At 57.5% G+C, this 23544-nt stretch overlaps 1 protein-coding gene across 1 annotated transcript in view; it reads left to right on the top strand.

The window, feature by feature from the left end:
* Positions 1 to 4328: 4328 nt before the first annotated feature.
* The window catches only part of TERT (telomerase reverse transcriptase), a 34632-nt gene continuing 15416 nt past the window's right edge, over positions 4329 to 23544 (top strand). The window contains exons 1-8 of the mRNA XM_032135213.2: positions 4329 to 4547; positions 4652 to 6002; positions 12011 to 12206; positions 14327 to 14507; positions 15195 to 15374; positions 15866 to 16021; positions 20715 to 20810; positions 21664 to 21749. Coding sequence (XP_031991104.1) covers positions 4329 to 4547; positions 4652 to 6002; positions 12011 to 12206; positions 14327 to 14507; positions 15195 to 15374; positions 15866 to 16021; positions 20715 to 20810; positions 21664 to 21749 — 2465 coding nt within the window. The remainder of the gene's footprint in view (positions 4548 to 4651; positions 6003 to 12010; positions 12207 to 14326; positions 14508 to 15194; positions 15375 to 15865; positions 16022 to 20714; positions 20811 to 21663; positions 21750 to 23544) is intronic.

Genomic DNA, 23544 nt, shown 5'->3' with positions numbered 1-23544 from the left:
CTTTCCACGTCCAGCTGCGTGTGTCTCTGCCCGCTAGGGTCTCGGGGTTTTTATAGGCGTGGTGGGCCAGGGTGCTCTTGGGAAATGTGACATTTGGGTGTGAAGGTATGAGTGCCTGTCCTCACCTAGGTCCGTGGGCACAGGCCCGGGGATGGAGCCCTTGCCAGGGACCCGCCCTTCTCTGCCCAGCACTTTCCTGCCCCCCTCCCTCTGGAACACAGAGTGGCAGTTTCCACAAGCACTAAGCATCCTCTTGCCAAAAGACCCAGCAATCGCACCCCTGGACATTTATCCCACAGCCCTGGGAATTCATGCGACTATGCACATCATGTACAAACTCCTGTCCATGACCGACCCCCGCTGTTTTATTTTAATAGCTACAAAGCGGGGAAATCCCTGCTAAAATGTCCTTTAACAAACTGTTTAAACAAACGGGTCCGTCTGCACCGTGGACAGTTCCTCAGCAGTGAAGAGGAACACGCCGTTTATAAAGCCTGCAGGCATCTCAAGGGAATTACACCGAGTCAAAACTGCCACATCCGTGGGCTAGGACTCCACATACGCAACATGCTCAAAAAGAGAGAATTTCACCCCAGGGCAGGGGAGTGGTTAGGGGTTTAGGGACAGTGGGGACAGCAGCGGGGGGCTACTGCACGCACCTTTTACTAAAGCCAGTTTCCTGGTTCTGACAGTATTGGCTCAGTTATGGGAGACTAACCATAGGGGAGTGGGGATGGGGGAACCCAGAGGCTGTGCCATCTTTGCCATGCCCGAGTGTCCTGGGCAGGATAATGCTCTAGAGATGCCCGCGTCCTGATTCCCCTAGACCTGTGGACAGAACCTGCCCGGCCCCAGGGCCTTTGCAGGTGTGATCACCGTGAGGACCCTGAGGTCCGGGATCCTTTGGGATTACCTGCAGGCCTGAAAAGTAATCCAGGGGTTCTGGGAGGAGGCAGGCAGGAGGGTCAGAGGGGTGCAGCCTCGGGACAATGGAGGCAGAGTCAGTCCGAGGCTGAAAAGGGAGGAGGGGCCTCGAGCCCAGGCCTGCAAGCGCCTCCAGAAGCTGGAAAAAGCGGGGAAGGGACTCTCCACGGAGCCTGCAGCAGGAAGGCACAGGTGGCCCTTAGCCCACCAGGGCCCATCATGGACCTCTGGCCTCCGTGCCATAGGAGGGCACCCGCGTTGCCCTTCTAGCACAAAGTGTGTGGGGATTTGCAGAAGCAACAGGAAACCATGCACTGTGAATCTAGGATTATTTCAAAACAAAAGTTTACAGAAACATCCAAGGACAGGGCTGAAGCGCCTCCAGGCAAGGGCAGGGCAGGCACGAGTGATTTTATTTAGCTATTTTATTTTATTTACTTACTTTTTGAGACAGAGTTATGCTCTTGTTGCCCAGGCTGGAGTGCAGTGGCATGATCTCGGCTCACTGCAACCTCCGTCTCCTGGGTTCAAGCAATTCTCGTGCCTCAGCCTCCCAAGTAGCTGGGATTTCAGGCGTGCACCACCACACCCGGCTAATTTTGTATTTTTAGTAGAGATGGGCTTTCACCATGTTGGTCAGGCTGATCTCAAACTCCTGACCTCAGCCTCCCAAAGTGCTGGGATTACAGGCATGAGCCACTGCACCTGGCCTATTTAACCATTTTAAAACTTCCCTGGGCTCAAGTCACACCCACTGGTAAGGAGTTCATGGAGTTCAATTTCCCCTTTACTCAGGAGTTACCCTCCTTTGATATTTTCTGCAATTCTTCGTAGACTGGGGATACACCGTCTCGACATATTCACAGTTTCTGTGACCACCTGTTACGCCATGGGACCCACTGCACGGGCTGCGATGCCCCCACCCTGCCAGCCGCTGGGAGGCTGCAGGCCTCAGGTCCCAGTGGGGTTGCCATCTGCCAGTAGAAACCTGATGTAGAATCAGGGCGCGAGTGTGGACACCGTCCTGAATCTCAATGTCTCAGTGTGTGCTGAAACATGTAGAAATTAAAGTCCATCCCTCCCACTCTACTGGGATTGAACCCCTTCTCCCCCCGCCCCCCCCCCCCCCCCACCAGGGGCAGAGGAGTTTCACTCCTGTGGAGGAAGGAATGATACTTTGCTATTTTTCACTGCTGGTACAGAATCCACTGCTTCATTTGTTTGCTTGTTTGTTTTGTTTTGAGACGGGAGTTTCACTCTTGTTGCTCAGGCTGGAGGGAGTGCGATGGCGTGATCTTGGCTTACTGCAGCCTCTGCCTCCCAGGTTCAAGTGATTCTCCTGCTTTGGCCTCCCATTTGGCTGGGATTACAGGCACGCGCCACCATGCCCAGCTAATTTTTTGTATTTTTAGTAGAGACGGGGGTGGGGGGGGGGTTCACCATGTTGGCCACGCTGGTCCCGAACTCCTGATCTCAGATGATCCACCCGCCTCCACCTCCCAAAGTGCTGGGATTACAGGTGTGAGCTATCATGCCCAGCTCAGAATTTACTCTGTTTAGAAACATCTGGGTCTGAGGTAGGAAGCTCACCCCACTCAAGTGTTGTGGTGTTTTAAGCCAATGATAGAATTTTTTTGTTGTTGTTAGAACATTCTTGATGTTTTACACTGTGATGACTAGGACATCATCAGCTTTTCAAAGACAGACTAACTGCACCCATAATACTGGGGTGTCTTCTGGGTATCAGCGATCTTCACTGAGTGCTGGGAGGCGTTTCCTCACCATGCACATGGTGTTAATTACTCCAGTGTAATCTTCTGCCTTCATTTCTTCTATTCCCTCTTTTAAAATTATGTTTTCTATGTTGGCTTCTCTGCAGAGAACCAGAGTAAGCTACAACTTAACTTTTGCTGGAACAAATTTTCCAAACCGCCCCTTTGCCCTAGTGGCAGAGACAATTCACAAACACAGCCCTTTAAAAAGGCTTAGGGTTCACTAAGGGGATTTCTAGAAGAGCGACCTGTAATCCTAAGTATTTACAAGACGAGGCTAACCTCCAGCGAGTGTGACGGCCCAGGGAGGGTGCGAGGCCTGTTCAAATGCTAGCTCCATAAATAAAGCAATTTCCTCCGCCAGCTTCTGAAGGTAGGAAAGGTTACATTTAAGGTTGCATTTGTTAGCATTTCAGTGTTTGCCGACCTCAGCTACAGCATCCCTGCAAGGCCTCGGGAGACCCAGAAGTTTCTCGCCCCTTAGATCCAAACTTGAGCAACCCAGAGTCTGGATTCCTGGGAAGTCCTCAGCTGTCCTGCGGTTGTGCCGGGGCCCCAGATCTGGAGGGGCCCAGTGGCCGTGTGGCTTCTACTGCTGGGCTGGAAGTCGGGCCTCCTAGCTCTGCAGTCCAATGCTTGGAGCCAGGTGCCTGGACCCCGAGGCTGCCCTCCTCCCTGTGAGGGCGCGATGTGACCAGAGGTTGGCCTCATCTGCCGGATAGAGCGCCGGGGCCCAGGGTCAAGGCCGTTGTGGCGGGTGTGAGGCGCCCGGTGCGCGGCCAGCAAGAGCGCCCGGCTCCATTTCCCACCCTTTCTCGACGGGACCGTCCCGGTGGGTGATTAACAGATTTGGGGTGGTTTGCTCATGGTGGGGACCCCTCGCCGCCTGAGAACCTGCAAAGAGAAATGACGGGCCTGTGTCAAGGAGCCCAAGTCGCGGGAAAGCGTTGCAGGGAGGCGCTCCGGGAGGCCCCGCGTGCCCGTCCAGGGAGCGCTGGGTCCTCGGGTTCCTCCCCAGCCGCGTCTACGAGCCTCCGTCCTCTCCTTTACGCCCGGCATTCGCGGTGCCCAGAGCCCGACGCCCCGCGTCCGGACCTGGGGGCAGCCCTGGGTCTCCAGATCAGGCCAGCGGCGAAAGGGTCGCCGCACGCACCTGTTCCCAGGGCCCCCACATCACGGCCCCTCCCTCGGGTTACCCCACAGCCTAGGCCGATTCGACCCCTCTCCGCTGGGGCCCTCGCTGGGGTCCCTGCACCCTGGGAGCGGGAGCGGCGCGCGGGTGGGGAAGCGCGGCCCAGACCCCCGGGTCCGCCCGGAGCAGCTGCGCGGTCGGGGCCAGGCCGGGCTCCCAGTGGATTCGCGGGCGCAGACGCCCAGGACCGCGCTTCCCAAGTGGCGGAGGGACTAGGGACCCGGGCTCCCGTCCTGCCCCTTCACCTTGCAGCTCCGCCTCCTCCGCGCGGACCCCGCCCCCGTCTCGACCCCTCCCGGGTCCCCGGCCCAGCCCCCTGCGGGCCCTCCCAGCCCTTCCCCTTCCTTTCCGCGGCCCCGCCCTCTCCTCGCGGCGCGGGTTGCAGGCAGCGCTGCGTCCTGCTGCGCACGTGGGAGGCCCTGGCCCCGGCCACCCCCGCGATGCCGCGCGCTCCCCGCTGCCGAGCCGTGCGCTCCCTGCTGCGCAGCCACTACCGCGAGGTGCTGCCGCTGGCCACGTTCGTGCGGCGCCTGGGGCCCCAGGGCTGGCGGCTGGTGCAGCGCGGAGACCCGGCGGCTTTTCGCGCGCTAGTGGCCCAGTGCCTGGTGTGCGTGCCCTGGGACGCACGGCCGCCCCCTGCCGCCCCCTCCTTCCGCCAGGTGGGCCTCCCCGGGGTCCGCGTCCGGCTGGGGTTGAGGGCGGCCGGGGGGAACCAGCGACATGCGGAGAGCAGCGCAGGGGACTCAGGGCGCTTCCCCCGCAGGTGTCCTGCCTGAAGGAGCTGGTGGCTCGGGTGCTGCAGAGGCTGTGCGAGCGCGGCGCGCGGAACGTGCTGGCCTTCGGCTTCGCGCTGCTGGACGGGGCCCGCGGCGGTCCCCCCGAGGCCTTCACCACCAGCGTGCGCAGCTACCTGCCCAACACGGTGACCGACGCACTGCGCGGGAGCGGGGCGTGGGGGTTGCTGCTGCGCCGCGTGGGCGACGACGTGCTAGTTCACCTGCTGGCACGCTGCGCGCTGTTTGTGCTGGTGGCTCCCAGCTGCGCCTACCAGGTGTGCGGGCCGCCGCTGTACGAGCTCGGCGCTGCCACTCAGGCCCGGCCCCCGCCACACGCGAGTGGAACCCGAAGGCGTCTGGGATGCGAACGGGCCTGGAACCATAGCGTCAGGCAGGCCAGGGTCCCCCTGAGCCTGCCAGCCCCGGGTGCGAGGAGGCGCGGGGGCAGTGCCAGCCGAAGTCTGCCGTTGCCCAAGAGGCCCAGGCGTGGGGCTGCCCCTGAGCCAGAGGGGACGCCCGTTGGGCAGGGGTCCTGGGCCCACCCGGACAGGACGTGTGGACCGAGTGACCGTGGTTTCTGTGTGGTGTCACCTGCCAGACCCGCCGAAGAAGCCACCTCTTTGGAGGGTGCGCTGTCTGGCACGCGCCACTCCCACCCATCCGTGGGCCGCCAGCACCACGCGGGCCCCCCATCCACATCGCGGCCACCACGTCCCTGGGACACGCCTTGTCCCCCGGTGTACGCCGAGACCAAGCACTTCCTCTACTCCTCAGGCGACAAGGAGCAGCTGCGGCCCTCCTTCCTACTCAGCTCCCTGAGGCCCAGCCTGACAGGTGCTCGGAGGCTCGTGGAGACCATCTTTCTGGGTTCCAGGCCCTGGATGCCAGGGACTCCCCGCAGGTTGCCCCGCCTGCCCCAGCGCTACTGGCAAATGCGGCCCCTGTTTCTGGAGCTGCTTGGGAACCACGCGCAGTGCCCCTACGGGGTGCTCCTCAAGACTCACTGCCCACTGCGGGCTGCGGTCACCCCAGCAGCCGGTGTCTGTGCCCGGGAGAAGCCCCAGGGCTCTGTGGCGGCCCCCGAGGAGGACACAGACCCCCGTCGCCTGGTGCAGCTGCTCCGCCAGCACAGCAGCCCCTGGCAGGTGTACGGCTTCGTGCGGGCTTGCCTGCGCCGGCTGGTGCCCCCAGGCCTCTGGGGCTCCAGGCACAACGAACGCCGCTTCCTCAGGAACACCAAGAAGTTCATCTCTCTGGGGAAGCATGCCAAGCTCTCGCTGCAGGAGCTGACGTGGAAGATGAGCGTGCGGGACTGCGCTTGGCTGCGCAGGAGCCCAGGTGAGGAGGTGGTGGCCGTCGAGGGCCCAGGCCCCAGAGCTGAATGCAGTAGGGGCTCAGAAAAGGGGGCAGGCAGAGCCCTGGTCCTCCGGTCTCCATCGTCACGTGGGCACACGTGGCTTCTCGCTCAGGACGTCGAGTGGACACGGTGATCTCTGCCTCTGCTCTCCCTCCTGTCCAGTTTGCATAAACTTACGAGGTTCACCTTCACGTTTTGATGGACACGCAGTTTCCAGGCGCTGAGGCCAGAGCAGTGAACAGAGGAGGCTGGGCGCGGCAGTGGAGCCGGGTTGCCGGCAATGGGCAGAAGTGTCTGGAAGCACAGACGCTCTGGCGAGGGTGCCTGCAGGTTACCTATACTCCTCTTCGCAATTTCAAGGGTGGGAATGAGAGGTGGGGAGGAGAACCCCGTCTTCCTGGGGGTGGGAGGTAAGGGTTTTGCAGGTGCACGTGGTCAGCCAATATGCAGGTTTGTGTTTAAGATTTAATTGCGTGTTGACGGCCAGGTGCGGTGGCTCACGCCTGTAATCCCAGCACTTTGGGAAGCTGAGGCAGGTGGATCACCTGAGGTCAGGAGTTTGAGACCGGCCTGACCAACATGGTGAAACCCTATCTGTACTAAAAATACAAAAATTAGCTGGGCATGGTGGCGCGTGCCTGTAATCCCAGCTACTTGGGAGGCTGAGGCAGGAGAATCACTTGAACCCGGGAGGCGGAGGTTGCAGTGAGCTGAGGTTGTGCCATTGCACTCCAGCCTGGGCGACAAGAGTGAAACTCTGTCTTTAAAAAAAAAAAAGCGTTCGTTGACTGTGCCAGGACAGGGTAGAGGGAGGGAGGTAAGACCATCCTCCAGCACAGATCCTGGTCCCATCTTTAGGTATGAAGAGGGCCATGTGGGAGCAGAGGACAGCAGATGGCTCCACCTGCTCAGGAAGGGACAGTGTTTGTGGGTGTTCAGGGGTTGGTGCTGCTGGGTCTGCCATGTCCCCACCCTGTTTTTCTGGATTTGATGTTGAGGCACCTCCGCGCCAGCCCCCTTTTGGCTCCTAGTGCTTCCCAGGCCCTACAGTGGCAGCTAGAAGGAGTCCCGATTTCACGACCCTCCCCAAAAACTCCCAAGACATGTGAGACTTCCGGCCATGCAGACAAGGAGGGTGACCTTCCCGGGGCTCTTTTTTTTTCTTTTTTTTCTTTTTATGGTGGCAAAAGTCATATAACATGAGATTGGCAGTCCTAACACGGTTTTCTGTGTACAGTGCGGAATTTCTAACTCGGCCGTGTTTACAGCAGGTTGCTTGAAATGCGGCGTCTTGTGTGACTGGAAGTCCCTACCCGTCGAACAGCAGCTGCCTCACACCTGCTGCGGCTCAGGTGGACCACGCCGAGTCAGATAAGCGTCATGCAACCCATTTTTGCTTTTTGTGCTCCAGCTTCCTTCGTCGAGGAGAGTTTGAGTTCTCTGATCAGGACTCTGCCTGTCATTATTGCTATTCTCTGATTTCAGATGAGGTCACAATCTGCCCCTGGCTTGTGCAGGGACTCAGGCATGGTCCCTGGGTGTCCCTGTCACGTGCAGGGTGAGTGAGGCGCGGCCCCTGGGTGTCCCTGTCATATGCAGAGTGAGTGTGAGGTGCTGTCCCCGGGTGTCCCTGTCACGTGCAGGGTGAGTGAGGCACGGTCCCCGGGTGTCCCTCTCATGTGCAGGGTGAGTGAGGCGCTGTCCCCGGGTGTCCCTGTCATATGCAGAGTGAGTGAGGCGCTGTCCCCAGGTGTCCCTGTCACGTGTAAAGTGAGTGAGGCACTGTCCCTGGGTGTTCCTGTCATGTGTAGGGTGAGTGAGGCGTGGTCCCCGGGTGTCCCTGTCACGTGTAGGGTGAGTGAGGCGCTGTCCCTGGGTGTCCTTGTCATATGCAGAGTGAGTGAGGTGTGGCCCGGGGTGTCCTTGCTTTTGCTCACTTGAGCTTGCTCCTGAATATTTGCTCTTTCTATAGCCACAGCTGCGCCGGTTGCCCATTGCCTGGGTAGATGGTGCAGGCACAGTGCTGGTCCCCAAGCCTATCTTTTCTGATGCTCGGCTCTTCTTGGTCACCTCCCCATTCCATTTTGCTACAGGGACACGGGACTGCAGGCTCTCGCCTCCCGCCTGCCAGGCACTGCAGCCACAGCTTCAGGTCCGCTTGCCTCTGTTGGGCCTGGCTTGCCCACCACGTGCCCACACGCATGCTGCCAATACTCCTCTCCCAGCTTGTCCCATGCCGAGGCTGGACTCTGGGCTGCCTGTGTCTGCTGCCAAGTGTTGCTGGAGACATCCCAGAAAGGGTTCTCTGTGGCCTGAAGGAAAGCAAGGCACCCCAGCCCCCTCACTTGTCCTGTTTTCTCCCAAGCTGCCCCTCTGGTTGGCCCCCTTGGGTGGGTGGCAACACTTGTCACCTTATTCTGGGTACCTGCCGCTCATTGCTTAGGCTGGGCTCTGCCTCCAGTCGCCCCTTCACATGGATTGACATCCAGCTACAGGTTGGGGTGTCCCCCTCTGTCTCCTGCTCTGAGACCCAGGTGGAGGGCCAGTGTCTCCGCCAGCCTTCGTCAGACTTCTCTCTTGGGTCTTAGTTTTGAATTTCACTGATTTACCTCTGACATTTCTATCTTTCCATTGTATGCTTTCTTTTGGTTTATTCTTTCATTCCTTTTCTAGCTTCTTAGTTTAGTTATGCCTTTCCCTCTAAGTGCTGCTTTAGCTGCACCCTGTGGTTTGATGTGAAGTAATTTCAACATCAGCCACTTTTAAGTGTTCTTAAAATACTTAAAAGTGTTAATACTTCTTTTAAGTATTCTTATTCTGTGATTTTTTTCTTTGTGCACCCTGTGTTTCGATGTGAAATCATTTTGATATCAGTCACTTTTAAGTATTCTTTAGCTTATTCTGTGATTTCTTTGAGCAGTGAGTTATTTGAACATTGTTTATGTTCAAGATATGTAGAGTATCAAGATATGTCGAGTATTTTAAGTTATCATTTTGTTATGATTTCTAACTCAGTTGTGTAGTGGTCTGTATAATACCAATTATTTGAAGTTTGTGGAGGCTTGCTTTGTGATCTAGTGTGTGGATGGTTTCCAGAACTGTCCATTGTAAATTTGACATCCTGTCAATAGTGGGCACGTTCACGATATCCAGCTTATTAAGGTCCTGTGCAAAGCTTCTGTCTCCTTCTAGATGCATGAAATTCCAAGAAGGAGGCCACAGCCCCTCACCTGGGGGATGGGTCTGTTCATTTCTTCTCGTTTGGTAGCATTTATGTGAGGCATTATTAGGTGCATGCACATGGTAGAATTTTTATCTTCCTGATGCGTGAATCTTTTGTAGATTTCTATGTCTCTAGTAATCTAGTAATTCTTTTTTTAAATTGCTCTTAGTGCTGCCACACTGGGCTTCTTTTGATTAGTATTTTCTTGCTATGTCTGTTTTCTGCCTTTAATTTTTATATATATATATATATTTTTTTTTTTTTTTCTTTTTTTTGAGACAGAGTCTTGCTCTGTCACCCAGGGTGAGTGCAGTGGTGTGATCACAGGTCAGTGTAACCTTTACCTTCTGGCCTGAGCCATCCTCTCACCTCAGCCTCCTGAGTAGCTGGAACTACAGACACGCACCTCTACACCTGGCTAATTTTTAAATTTTTTCTGGAGACAGGGTCTTGCTGTGTTGCCCAGGCTGGTCTCAAACTCTTGGACTCAAGGGATCCACCTACCTCGGCTTCCCAAAGTGCTGAATTACAGGCGTGAGCCACCGCGCCTGGCCTAATTTTCAACACTTTATATTCTTGTAGTGTAGGTATGTCCTATTAACAGCATGTAGGTGAATTTCCAATCCAGTCTGACAGTCGTTGTTTAACTGGATAACCTGACGTGTTTTCGTTTTTTTGTCACTAGAGACCCGTCTGGTGCACTCTGATTCTCCTTTTGCCTGTTGCGTGTCGTCTTTCCCTTGCTTCTCACCACCTCTTGGGCTGCCGTGTGCGTGTCCTGCCGAGCGTGTGTTGATCCTGTCGTTGCCTCCTGGTCACTGGGCATTTGCTTTTATTTCCTTTTGCTTAGTGTTACCCCCTGATCTTTTTGTTGTCGTTGTTTGCTTTTGTTTATTGAGACAGAATCTCACTCTGTCACCCAGGCTGGAGTGCAATGGTGCAATCTTGGCTCACTGCAACCTCTGCCTCCTGGGTTCAAGCAGTTCTCATTCCTCAACCTCATGAGTAGCTGGGATTACAGGCGCCCGCCACCACGCCTGGCTAATTTTTGTATTTTTAGTAGAGATTGGGTTTCACCATGTTGGCCAGGCTGGTCTCAAACACCTGACCTCAAGTGATCTGCCCGCCTTGGCCTCCCACAGTGCTGGGATTACAGGTGTGAGCCACCGTGCCCGGCGTACCCTGATCTTTTACAATGAAGTCTGAAACATTGCTAGCCTTGTCCTGAGCAATAAGACCCTTAGCGTATTTTAACTCTGGTCACCACCCCCAGCCTGTGTGCTGTTTTCCCTGCTGACTTAGTTCTATCTCAGGCATCTTGACACCCCCACAAGCTAAGCATTATTAATATTGTTTTCCGTGTTCAGTGTTTCTTTAGCTTTGCCCCCGCCCTGCTTTTCCTCTTTGTTTCCCATCTGTCTTCTGTCTCAGGCCCGCCGTCTGGGGTCCCCTTCCTTGTCCTTTGCATGGTTCTTCTGTGTTGTTATTGCTGGTAAACCCCAGCTTTACCTGTGCTGGCCTCCATGGCATCTAGCGACGTCCGGGGACCTCTGCTTATGATGCACAGATGAAGATGTGGAGACCACAAAGAGGGCGGTCATCTTGGCCTGTGAGTGTCTGGAGCACCACGTGGCCAGCGTTCCTTAGCCAGTGAGTGACAGCAACGTCCGCTCGGCCTGGGTTCAGCCTGGAAAACCCCGGCATGTGGGGATCTGGTGGCTCCGTGGTGTCGAGTTTGAAATCGCGCAAGCCCGCGGTGTGGCGCCAGCTCTGACGGTGCTGCCTGGCAGGGGAGTGTCTGCTTCCTCCCTTCTGCTTGGGAACCAGGACAAAGGATGAGGCCCCGAGCCGTTGTCGCCCAACAGGAGCATGACGTGAGCCACGTGGATAATTTTAAAATTTCTAGGCTGGGCGCGGTGGCTCATGCCTGTAATCCCCGCACTTTGGGAGACCGAGGCGGGTGGATCACGAGGTCAGGAGGTCGAGACCATCTTGGCCAACATGGTGAAACCTCATCTGTACTAAAAACACAAAAATTAGCTGGGCGTGGTGGCGGGTGCCTGTAATCCCAGCTACCTGGGAGGCTGAGGCAGGAGAATCGCTTGAACCAGGGAGTTGGAAGTTGCAGTGAGCTGACATTGCACCACTGCACTCCAGCCTGGCAACAGAGTGAGACTCTGTCTCAAAAAAAAAAAAAAAAAAAAAAAAAAATTCTAGTAGCCACATTAAAAAAGTAAAAAAGAAAAGGTGAAATTAACATAATAACAGATTTTACTGAAGCCCAGCGTGTCCACACCTCATCATTTTAGGGTGTCATTGGTGGGAGCGTCACTCACAGGACATTTGATGTTTTTTGAGCTTTGTCTGCGGGATCCCGTGTGGAGGTCCCGTGCGTGGCCATCTCGGCCTGGACCTGCTGGGCTTCCCGTGGCCATGGCTGTCGTACTGGATGGTGCAGGTCTGGGGTGGTGACCAGGGTCGCCAGGCCCTCGGTGAGCTGGATGTGCAGTGTCTGGATGGTGCAGGTCCGGGGTGAGGTCACCAGGCCCTTGGTGATCTGGATGTGCAGTGTCCAGATGGTGCAGGTCTGGGGTAGGTTGCCAGGCCCTCGGTGATCTGGACGTGCAGTGTCCGGATGGTGTAGGTCCGGGGTGACGTCGCCAGGCCCTGCTGTGATCTGGATGTGCGGTGTCTGGATGGTGCAGGTCCGGGGTGAGGTCGCCAGGCCCTTGGCGACCTGGTTGTGCAGCGTCCTTCTCGTTTCAGGGGTTGGCTGTGTTCCGGCCGCGGAGCACCGTCTGCGGGAGGAGATCCTGGCCAAGTTCCTGTACTGGCTGATGAGCGTGTACGTGGTCGAGCTGCTCAGGTCTTTCTTTTATGTCACGGAGACCACGTTTCAGAAGAACAGGCTCTTTTTCTACCGTAAGAGTGTCTGGAGCAAGTTGCAAAGCATTGGAATCAGGTAGTGTATCCCCACGCCAGTTCTTTGCTTCTCAGTGTGTGCCTGTCTCCACTTGCCAGTGCTTCCCTGGCTGTGCAGCTCTGGGCTGGGAGCCAGGGGCCCTGTCACAGGCCTGGTCCAAGTGGATTCTGTGCAAGGCTCTGACTGCCTGGAGCTCACGTTATTTTACCTGTAAAATCAGGAGTTTGTGCCAAGTGGTCTCTAGAGTTTGTAAAGCAGAAGGGATTTATATTGGATGGAAACACTACCACTAGCCTGCTTGCCCCTCCTCGGGATGTAGGTCTGATTCTCCCTCTTGGTTTTTTTTTTTTTTTTTTTTTTTGAGATGGAGTCTCACTGTTGCCTAGGCTGGAGTGCGGTGGTGTAATCTTGGCTCACTGCAACCTGCACCTCCCAGGTTTAAGCGATTCTCCAGCCTCAGCCTCCTAAGTAGCTGGGATTACAGGCACCTGCCACCACGCATGTCTAGTTTTTGTACTTTTAGTAGAGACAGGGTTTCACCATGTTGGCCAGGCTGGTCTCGAACTCCTGACCTGAGGTGATCCACCCACCTTGGCCTCCCAAAGTGCTGGATTGACAGGCTAAGCCACTGTGCCCAGCCCCCGATTCTCTTTTAATTCATGCTGTTCTGTATGAATCTTTAATCTGTTGGATTCAGGTCATGAGAGGATAAAATCCCACCCACTTGGCGACTCACTGCAGGGAGCACCTGGGGATAGGAGAGGTCCACCATGAGCTGACTTCTAGGTGGCTGCATTTGAATGGCTGTGAGATTTTGTCTGCACTGTTCAGCTGATAAGAGTGTGAAGGATTGTGGCAGATTCAAGCTGGATTTGCATCAGTGAGGGACTGGAGTGCTGGTCTGGGAGACGCCAGCCTGAGCCCAGGCCGTAGTATTAGCTTCTCCGTGTCCCGCCCAGGCTGACTGTGGAGGGCTTTAGTCACAAGGTCAGGGCTTCCCCAGCTCCTCTGCACACTCGAGTCCCTGGGGGGCCTTGTCACACCCCATGCCCCAAATCAGGATGTCTGCAGAGGGAGCTGGCAGCAGACCTCATCAGAGGTAACACAGCCTCTGGGCTGGGGACCCCGACGTGGTGCTGGGGCCGTTTCCTCCTGCATCTGGGGGAGGGTCAGGGCTTTCCCTGCGGGAACGAGTTAATACACAATGCACCCTACTTAGACATTACACGTATTTAATGGTGTGCTACCCAACATGGTCATTTGACCAGTATTTTGGAAAGAATTTAACTGGGGTGGCCGGAAGGAGCAGACGGACGTGGTGGTCCCCAAGATGCTCCTTGTCACTACTGGGACTGTTGTTCTGCCTGAGGGGCCTCGGAGGCCCCTCCTCCCTGGACAGGGTACTGTGCCTTTTCTGCACTCAGCTGGGCCTGCGGCCTGGGGTCAGGGCACCAGCTCTGGAGCACCCGCGGCCCCAGTGGCCATGGAGCGCCAGGCCATCAGCCACAGATGCCCAGGTCCAGGTGTGGCCGCTCCAGCCCCCCATGCCCCCATGGGTGGTTTTGGGGGAAAAGGCCAAAGGGCAGAGGTGTCAGGAAACTGGTGGGCTCACAGGAGCTGATTCTGCTCCTTGGCTGAGCTTCCCTAAGCAGCCTCTCCCACCCTCTCCATCTGAAGGGATGCAGCTCTTTCTGCCTGGGGGTCCTGCCTGGGGCCAGCCTTGGGCTACTCCAGCGGCTGTACCAGAGGGACAGGCATCCTGTGTGGAGGGAGCATGGGTTCATGGGGCCCCAGATGCAGCCTTGTACCCCATCCTGGGTGGCGGCCACCAGACAGGCAATCTGGGGGGTTGATCATGGGACCAGGCTCCCTGGTGCTGACGGTGGGACAGTCACCCTGGTGGTTGACCACCGGACTGGGCGTCCCCAGGGTTGAATATAGGACCAGGTGTCCAGGTGCTCAGGTGCCCTGCAAGTAGAGGGGCTCTCGGAGGCATCTGGCTGGCATGGGTGGACGTGGCCCTGGGCAAGGCCTTCAGCGTGTGCTGCCGTGGGTGCCCTGAGCCCTCACTGAGTCGATGGGGGTTGTGGCTTCCCGTGAGCTTCCCCCCAGTCTGTTGCCTGGCTGAGCGAGGCTCCTGAGGGGCTCTCTGTTTGCAGACAGCACTTGAAGAGGGTGCAGCTGCGGGAGCTGTCGGAAGCAGAGGTCAGGCAGCACCGGGAAGCCAGGCCCGCCCTGCTGGCGTCCAGACTCCGCTTCATCCCCAAGCCTGACGGCCTCCGGCCGATCGTGAACATGGACTACGTCGTGGGAGCCAGAACGTTCCGCAGAGAAAAGAGGGTGGCTGTGCTTTGGTTTCGTTTCCTTTTTAAACAGAAGTGCATTCGCGCCCCACATTTGGTATCAGCTTAGATGAAGGGCCCGGAGGAGGGGCCACAGGACACAGCCAGGGCCACGGCACGGTTCCAACCCATTTGTGGGCATGGTGAGGCGGCCGAGGTGCCGGTGCCTCCAGAAAAGCAGCGTGGGGGTGTTGGGGGAGGTCCTGGGGCAGGGACAGGCTCTGAGGACCACAAGAAGCAGCCGGGCCTGGGCCTGGACACAGCAGAGCCCGAGGTCCCGGATCCGTGTCCTGCTGTGGTGTTCAGGCACCGTGTGCTTCCGTGTGGGGCCCGGGGACCAGGCCACGGCTGCCAGGAGCCCACCGGGCTCTGAGGATCCTGGGGCCTCGCCCCACCGCTCCTGCACCCCACGCCTGTGGCTGCGGTGGCTGCAGTGACCCCGTCATCTGAGGGGAGTGTGGGGTGAGGTGGACAGAGGTGTGGCATGAGGATCCCGTGTGCAACACACATGCAGCCAGGAGCACGTTTCAAACAGGGTCTGGGGAAGCTGGGAGGGGGTCTAGGTCCCGGGGCTGGGGGGCTGGGGACACTGGGGTGGGGCTGCTTCTCCCCTGGGTCCCTATGGTGGGGCGGGGCGCTTGGCCGGGTCCACTTTGCTGACTGTCTCCCGTGCTGTCCCCGCCAGGCCAAGCGTCTCAGCTCGCGGGTGAAGGCACTGTTCAGCGTGCTCAACTACGAGCGGGCGCGGCGCCCCGGCCTCCTGGGTGCCTCTGTGCTGGGCCTAGATGACATCCACAAGGCCTGGCGCACCTTCGTGCTGCGCGTGCGGGCCCAGGACCCGCCACCTGAGCTGTACTTCGTCAAGGTGGGTGCCGGGGCCCCCGTGAGCAGCCCTGCTGGACCTTGGGAGTGGCTGCCTGATTGGCACCTCATGTTGGGTGGAAGAGGTACTCCTGGGTGGACCGCAGGGAGTGCAGGTGACCCTGTCACTGTTGGGGACACACCCGGCCCCTGGGGTGGAGACCTTCAGCCTTTGCTGCAGCACATGGGCCCGACTGTGCACCCTGACTGCCCAGGCTCCTATTCCCAGGGAGGGTCCCACTGGATTCCAGTTCCCGTCAGAGAAGGAACCGCACCAGCTCAGCCACCAGGCCCAGGTGTCTCGCACCCCAGTCCTGAGCCAGGGGCCTCCTGTCCTGAGGCTCAGAGAGGACACAGCCCACCCTGCCCTTGGGGTCTGGAGGGGTGGGGGTCAGAGAGAGAGCGGGGGACGCTGCCAGGCCAGGCCCTGAGGGCAGAGGTGATGTCTGAGTTGCTGGGTGGCCACTGTCAGCCTCCTCGCCTCCACTCACGCAGGTAGATGTGACGGGTGCGTATGACACCATCCCCCAGGACAGGCTCACGGAGGTCATCGCCAGCATCATCAAACCCCAGAACACGTACTGCGTGCGTCGGTATGCTGTGGTCCAGAAGGCCGCCCATGGGCACGTCCGCAAGGCCTTCAAGAGCCACGTAAGGCTCATGTGCGATACGGTCATGTCCAGGATGTGTGTCTCTGAGATATGAATGCGTCTAGGATGCAGTCGTGTCTGTGATGTGTTTCTGTGATGGAGGTACTTCCATGATTTACACGTCTGTGATATGCGTGTGTGTCTGTGATATGTGCGTGTGGCACGTGTGTCTGTGGTGCATGTGTGTGTGGCGTGCATATTTGTGTGTGTGTGTGTGGCACGTGTGTCCGTGGTGTGTCTCTGGTGTGTGTGCCTGTGGTGTGCGTGTGTGTGTGTCTGTGACACATGCATGTCTGTGCTGCATTTCTGTGATGTGCACATTTGTGGTGTGTGTGTGCATGTGTCTGTGACATATGCGTGTCCATGGCGTGGGTGTGTGCGGCCCCTTGGCCTTACTCGTTTCTCTTCTGGGCACGGTCCACACCATTGTCCTCACGCCCTCGGGTGCTGGTTTGGTGAGCTCCAGATTCAGGGTCCTCCCTTCCAGCATGGGTGCCCCTGTCCTGTCACAGGGCTGGGCATTGGGGACTGCAAGCCGGGTTTGAGAGGAGAGTGGGGACGCTGGTGGTACCTTCCTGGACCCCTGGCACCCCCAGGACCCCAGCCTGGCCCGTGCCGGCTCCATGAGAGACAGGAAGGCTGATTCAGGCCTCGCTCCCTGGGACGCACCCCTCCCAGAGCGGCCGGGGGCCTTGGGGCTCGGCAGGGGTGAAAGCGCCCTGGGCTTGGGTTCCCACCCAGTGGTCATGAGCACGCTGCAGTGGTAAGCCCCCAAAGTCGTGCCAGGCCGGGGTGCAGAGGTGAGGAAGTGTCCCTGGAGCTTCGGTCTGGGGAGAGGCACATGTGGAAACCCGCAAGGACCTCTTTCTCTGACTTCTTGAGGCTGTCGCAGCTATTTGCAAATCTCATGTATGATTCAGCAGAATTTTACCTTCGTGGAAACCTGATGGCCACCACCTGCGCCCGGGTGTAGAAAGTCACCAGAGCCCAGGAGACTCCCCCCCACGCCGCAGCGGAAGCTGCCACCCCCACTGTGACCCTGGTTCCGACCTCAACCTCCGTGGTCTCCCTCTCCCGGTCTCCACATGAGTGTGATCAGGCAGGAGGTGGGTTTTGGGGTCCGAGCCTCAGCTGTGCCGAACGCCTCAGCCACGCCTTCTGTCCGTGTATGGCATCCGCTGTGGAACACGCCACGTGGATGTATCCTTCCTGCCTCCGTGGAGGCTCCTGGGTGCGGACTGCACGGCTGCGCCTGCTGTGAGCCTGCTGGGTTCTGGGAGCGTCCCAGGGGTCAGAGGCCCTCGCCTCTGGGTGAATTCCAGGGGTGGGGTTGCTGGGTCACAGGCGTGCTTTAGGGATGTTGTGGGAGTTTTCCAGGGGAGTGACGGTGACACCCCGGCTGGCCGCTTGCGAGGGCGATGCTTCTGGTGGCCGCTGGCCTGATGGTGTCGAAGCCGCCTGGTGGGATTGTGCAGGGGGCTCTCTTGATGCCCATGTGCCCACACTATTCCCGTTCTGGCCGCCCCGGGGCTCTTGCGGGAGGTGCCTGTCCGTCCTGCCCCACTCTGTACGGGGCACCCGCCTCCCATCATCAGCTCGCAGGAGCTCTTTGTGTGTTCTGGTGCAAGTCTGGCATCAGATGCGTGCACTGTGAATCTCTGTGCCGTGTGTGTCTTGCTTTTGTGCTCCCAAGTCAAGCCTTTTGAGGATTGGAAGATTGTATGTACTTCTAATGCAGTCCACTAACGCAGTCCACTTTATCAGCTGTTTGTGGCCAAAGCTGTTTGTGTTCTCTTCAGGAACTCTGTTTAGCTTGAGGTCGTGGTGATGTTGCTTCTGCGTCTCCTTTTAGAACAGCCTTTACTGTGTCAGTTTTCAAACCTAGGTGGGGATCTGTGGAATTGATTTTCATGTGTGGGGTAGGTGGGGATCGGTGGAATTGGTTTTCATGTGTGGGGTAAGTGGGGATCTGTGGAATTGGTTTTTATCTGTGGGGTAAGTGGGGATCTGTGGAATTGGTTTTTATGCGTGGGGTAGGTGGGGATCTGTGGAATTGGTTTTCATGTGTGGGGTAGGTGGGGATCTGTGGAATTGGTTTTTATCTGTGGGGTAAGTGGGGATCTGTGGAATTGGTTTTTACGCGGGGGGTAGCACAGAGTTCAGGCGAGCTTTCTTCCTGGAGTGGGTCTGCAGTTGCTCCGACAGTTTTATTGAGGAGACCACACCTTCCTTTGAATTATGGGCGGGTTTATCTTATGTCAGCTGTGTGGGGGCCTCCCCGCCGGGCTCTCCATTCTGTTCCTTCCACTCCTGGGTCATGCGGTGCCTGCTGTGGTGTGTGGCCGGTGGGCAGGGCTTCCAGGCCTCCCTGTGATCATTGGCCTGGATGTGGCCCTGGCTGGGCTCCGTCCTTGGAATTCCCCTGTGAGGTGGAGACTTTCTCTCTTTCTTTTTTTCTTTTTCTTTTGTAACGGAGTCTCACTCTGTTGCCCAGGCTGGAGTGGATTGGTGTGATCTCGGCTCACTGCAACCTCCGCTTCCTGAGTTCAAGCAATTCTCTTGCCTCAGCCTCCCAAGTAGCTGGGATTATAGGTGCCCACCACCATGCTGACTAATTTTTGTAACTATAGTAGAAACGAGGGTTCTCCATGTTGGCCAGGCTGGTCTCGAACTCCTGACCTCAGGTGATCTGCCCATCTCAGCCTACCAAAGTGCTGGGATGACAGGTGTGAGCTGCCGCGCCCGGCTGAGACTCGCTTCCTGCAGCTTCCATGAGATCTGCAGCGATAGCTGCCTCCAGCCTTGGTGCTGACAACCTCCATTTTCCTTCTCCAGGCCTCGCTAGGGGTCTTTCTGTTTCGTGACTCTCTTCACAGAAGAGTTTCACGTGTGCTGATTTCCCGGCTGTTTCCTGCGTAATTGGTGTCTGCTGTTTATCGATGGCCTCCTTCCATTTCCTTTAGGCTTTGTTTATTGTTCTTTTTCCGGCTCCTTGAAGGAAAAGCTTTGATTATGGACGTTTGAACTTTCTTTTCTAAACAAGCATCTGAAGTTGCAGTTTTCCCTCTAAAGCAGGGTTCCCCAGGCCCCTGGCCATGGAGTGGCATGGGTCTGGGGCCTGTTAGGAACCAGGCGCACAGCGGGAGGCTAGGTGGGGTGTGGTGAGCCAGCGTTCCCGCCTCAGCCCCACCCCCTCTCAGATCAGCAGTGGCATGCGGTGCTCAGAGGCGCACACACCCTACTGAGAACTGTGCGTGAGAGGGGTCTAGATTCTGGGCTCCTTATAGGAATCTAATGCCTGATGATCTGAGGTGGAACCGTTTCCTCCCAAAACCATCCCCTTCCCCACTGCTGTCCTGTGGAAAAATCGTCTTTCACGAAACCAGTCCCTGGTACCACAATGGCTGGGGACCCTGCACTAAAGACCTGCTTCAGCAGCATCTCATCAGTTTTGAAATATTGGCTTTTCTGTATTGAGTCTAGAATAATTATGGATTTCTGTGATGCTTTCTGCCAACCTCAGACCCATGGGCTATTTGTGGGCATGTTGCCTGCTCCTGGGTTGGGAAGGGTGCAGGCCCCATGTACCTTCCTGTTACTGCCTTCCAGGTTGGTTCTCAGGGTTGAATCGTACTCGATGTGGTTTTAGCCCATGGCCCTGCCACCAGCTCCTGGGGACTGGGGAACATGCTAAAGCACAAAGTCACCGTGCGCCTCTTTTGATGCCTCACAAGCTCAAGGTCTCCTGTGTCTGTGTTAGTGTGTGTCGCGTGCCTGGTCACATCCTATCTTGGGGACTCAGGAGCTTGGCGGGTCCTGTGGTAAATGGCAAGTGTCCTGGGGGAGTCTGCAGAACAGGAGGTGGGGGTGCCGGTCTCTCTCCCGCATCTCCAGACTCTTCTCCTGCCTGTGCTGCGGCTGCACCTGCATCCCTGCAATCCCCCCAGCATTGGGCTGGAGAGGCCCGGGAGCTCGAGCGCCACTTGTGCCACGTGACTCTGGATGGAGGTCGGTCATCGGGGTCTGATATGGTGACTGTGGATGGAGGTCATGGGGTCTGATGTGTAGTGACTGTGGATGGAGGTCGTGGGGTCTGATGTGTGGTGACTGTGGATGGAGGTCATGGGGGTCTGATTTGTGGTGACTGTGGATGGAGGTCGTGGGTTCTGATGTGTAGTGACTGTGGATGGAGGTCGTGGGGTCTGATGTGGTGACCGTGGATGGCAGTCAGTCGTGGGGTCTGTTGTGGTGACTGTGGATGGAGGTTGTGGGGTCTGGTGTGTGGTGACTGTGGATGGCAGTCGTGGGGTCCATTGTGGTGACTGTGGATGGCGGTCGGTCGTGGGGTCTGATGTGGTGACTATGGATGGCTGTCGGTCATGGGGGTCTGATGGGTGGTGACTGTGGATGGCGGTTGGTCGTGGGGTCTGATGTGGTGACTGTGGATGGCGGTCGGTCATGGGGGTCTGATGGGTGGTGGCTGCAGTTGGAGTCCCAGGTGTGTCTGTAGCTACTTTGTGTCCCCAGCCCCCCGGCCCCCCTTTCCCAAACAGAAGCTCCTCAGGCGCTCCCTGGGCTTCATCCCGCCACCGGGCTTGGCCGCAGGTCCACACGTCCTGGTTGGAAGAAACAAGTGTCCAGCTCTGGCCAGGGCAGGCCACATTTGTGGCTCATGCCCTCTCCTCTGCCGGCAGGTCTCTACCTTGACAGACCTCCAGCCGTACATGCGACAGTTCGTGGCTCACCTGCAGGAGACCAGCCCGCTGAGGGATGCCGTCGTCATCGAGCAGGTCTGGGCACTGCGCCACAGGGTTGGGCACGGACTCCCAGCAGTGGGTCCTCCCCTGGGGCATCAGTGGGCTCATCACCAGACAGACTGTTGGCCCTGGGGGGCAGTGGGGGGGAATGAGCTGTGGTGGGGGCATGATGAGCTGTGTGCCTTGGTGGAATCTGAGCTGGGCCATGCCAGGCTGTGACAGCTGCTGCATTCGGGCACCTGCTCACATTTGACCGCACGGCCTCTCTCCAGCTCCATAGTGGCTTTGTTCATGATTTGCTAAACGTCTTCTCTGTCAATTTTGATCTTGAGGCCAAAGGAAAGGTGTCCCCCTCCTTTAGGAGGACAGGCCGTGTTTGAGCCGCGTCCCGCCGAGCTGGCCCCTCAGTGCTGGGTCTGTTCCCGTGGCCCCTGTGGCTCTTTGAAGATGCCTGTTGTGCACTTGCTCCACTTTAGGGGATAGTCGTGTCCACTGAGTGAGGCTCAGAGACCTCTGGGCGAGTTTCCTTGGCTCCCAGGGTGGGGGTGGGGGTGGCATGGGCTCCTGGGACCCAGACCCTGTGCCTGGTAGCTGGGCAGCAACTCCTGGATCACGTGTGCCATCTGGGCCACGGTGGGCTGTGCAGGTGTGAGCCCAGCTGGACACCCAGGTGGCCCAGAGGAGATGTTCGATGTCACACGCTCTGCCTAAGCCCGTGTGTGTCTGCAGAGACTTGGCCCGGCCAGCCCACGATGGCCCTGCATTCCAGCCCCGCACTTCATCACAAACACTGACCCCAAAAGGGACGGGGGGTCTTGGCCATGTGGTCCTGCCTGTCTCGGCGCCCACCGGCTCACTCCCACGTGTCTCCCGTCTGCTTTCCCAGAGCTTCTCCCTGAATGAGGCCAGCAGTGGCCTCTTCGACGTCTTCCTACGCTTCGTGTGCCACCACGCTGTGCGCATCAGGGGCAAGTGAGTCGGGTGGCCAGGTGCCATTGCCCTGAGGGTGGGTGGCCAGGTGCCATTGCCCTGCGGGAGGGTGGGCGGGCTGGCAGGGCTTCTGCTCACCTCTGTCCTGCCCCTTCCCCACTGCTGTCCTCCCCGGGGCCACCAGAGTCTCCTTTTCTGGCCCCTGCCCCCTCCGGCTCCTGGGCTGCAGGCTCCCGAGGGCCCGGGAACGTGGCTCGGCTTGCCGCAGCCGGAGCAGAGCAGATGCCGCGTGAGGCCTGGAAACGGCAAGAGGGGCGTGGACTCGCTCCTGTGTGGAGGACGGGGGCGGGGGGTGTGTCTGGGTCGGGTGTGTGGCTGAGCGTTTGAGCCTGCAGCTTGGCAGCTCCAAGTTACTACTGACGCTGGGCACCCGGCCCTCACACGCTTTTACCTCTCCCTCCCGATACAAGAGGATTTTATCTGATTCTCACTTCCCGTCCCTGTCGCGTGACCCCCGCGAGGGCGCGGGCTCTTCTCTCTGTGACTGAATTTCCCATCTGGAAAGTGGGGGGTTGACCGTGTAGTTTGCTCGTCTCAGGGGGCCTGTGCTGGCCATGGGGCAGGCGGCCTGGGAGAGCTGCTGTCACACAGCCACTGGGTGAGCCACACTCACGGCGGTAGAGCCACGGTGCCCGGTGCCACATCACGTCCTCTGGATTTTAAGTAAAACCACACACCTGCCGGCAGGCGTCTGCCTGCGACCCTGCGTGTGCCTGGGGAGAGTGGTAGCACGGAGGAAATTCGTGCACACTCAAGGTCATCCGCAGTCAGGTGGAATGTGGAGGCCTCTCTCTGGGATCGTCTCCAGCAGATACAGGACTGTGCACAGCTTCGGAAGCTTTTATTTAAAAATATAACTATTAATTATTGCATTATAAGTAATCACTAATATTATAAGCAATTATAATATTTATTAAAGTATAATTAGAAATATTAAGTAGTACACATATCCTGGAAAAACACAAATTGCATATGGCAGCAGAGTGAATTTTGACCGAGGGACACGTGTGCACATGTGTGTAAGCAGCCCCCAGGCCCACAGAAGCCGCTGACAAAGTCACCTCCCCAGAGAAGCCACCACGGGCCTCCTTCCTGGCCACGAATTTTATTAAGATGGATCAAGTCACGTGCCATCCGCGTGTGGCAGGGCTTTGCGGAATGTGAGGCGATGACTGTGTCCTCATGCCCTGACAGACAGGAGGGGACTGTGTCTGTCCTGTCCCGAGGACACAGACAGGCCCGAAGCTCTAGTCCCCATCGTGGTCCAGTTTGGCCTCTGAATAAAAACATCTTCAAAACCTGTTGCCCCAGAAACTAAAAACAGAGAGAGTTTCCCATCCTGTGTGCTCACAGGGGCGTATCTGCTTGCATTGAATTGCTGGGCTGGCGGGAGTCCTAGAGTTGGTGCGTGTGCTTCTGTGCAAAAAGCGCAGTCCTCTTGCCCATCAGTGATATCTGCACCAGCAAGAAAAGCCTCTTTTTTTCTTTCTTTCTTTCTTTCTTTCTTTTTTTTTTTTGAGACAGAATCTCACTGTTGTCTGCTCGGGCTTGAGTGCGGGGGCGCGATCTCAACTCACTGCAACCTCCACCTCCCAGGTTCCAGCAATTCTTCTGCCTCAGCCTCCCGAGCAGCTGAGATTACAGGCACCCACCACCACACCTGGCTAATTTTTAGTAGAGAGGGGGTTTTGCCGTGTTGGCCAGGCTGGTCTCGAACTCCTGACCTCAGGTGATCCACCCACCTCGGCCTCCCAAAGTGCTGGGATTACAGGTGTGA

This window comes from Hylobates moloch, unplaced genomic scaffold (genome assembly GCF_009828535.3).
Source record: "Hylobates moloch isolate HMO894 unplaced genomic scaffold, HMol_V3 SCAFFOLD_17, whole genome shotgun sequence".
Taxonomy (NCBI): Eukaryota; Metazoa; Chordata; class Mammalia; order Primates; family Hylobatidae; genus Hylobates; species Hylobates moloch.
This window is presented reverse-complemented; position numbering and strand designations above follow the sequence as displayed.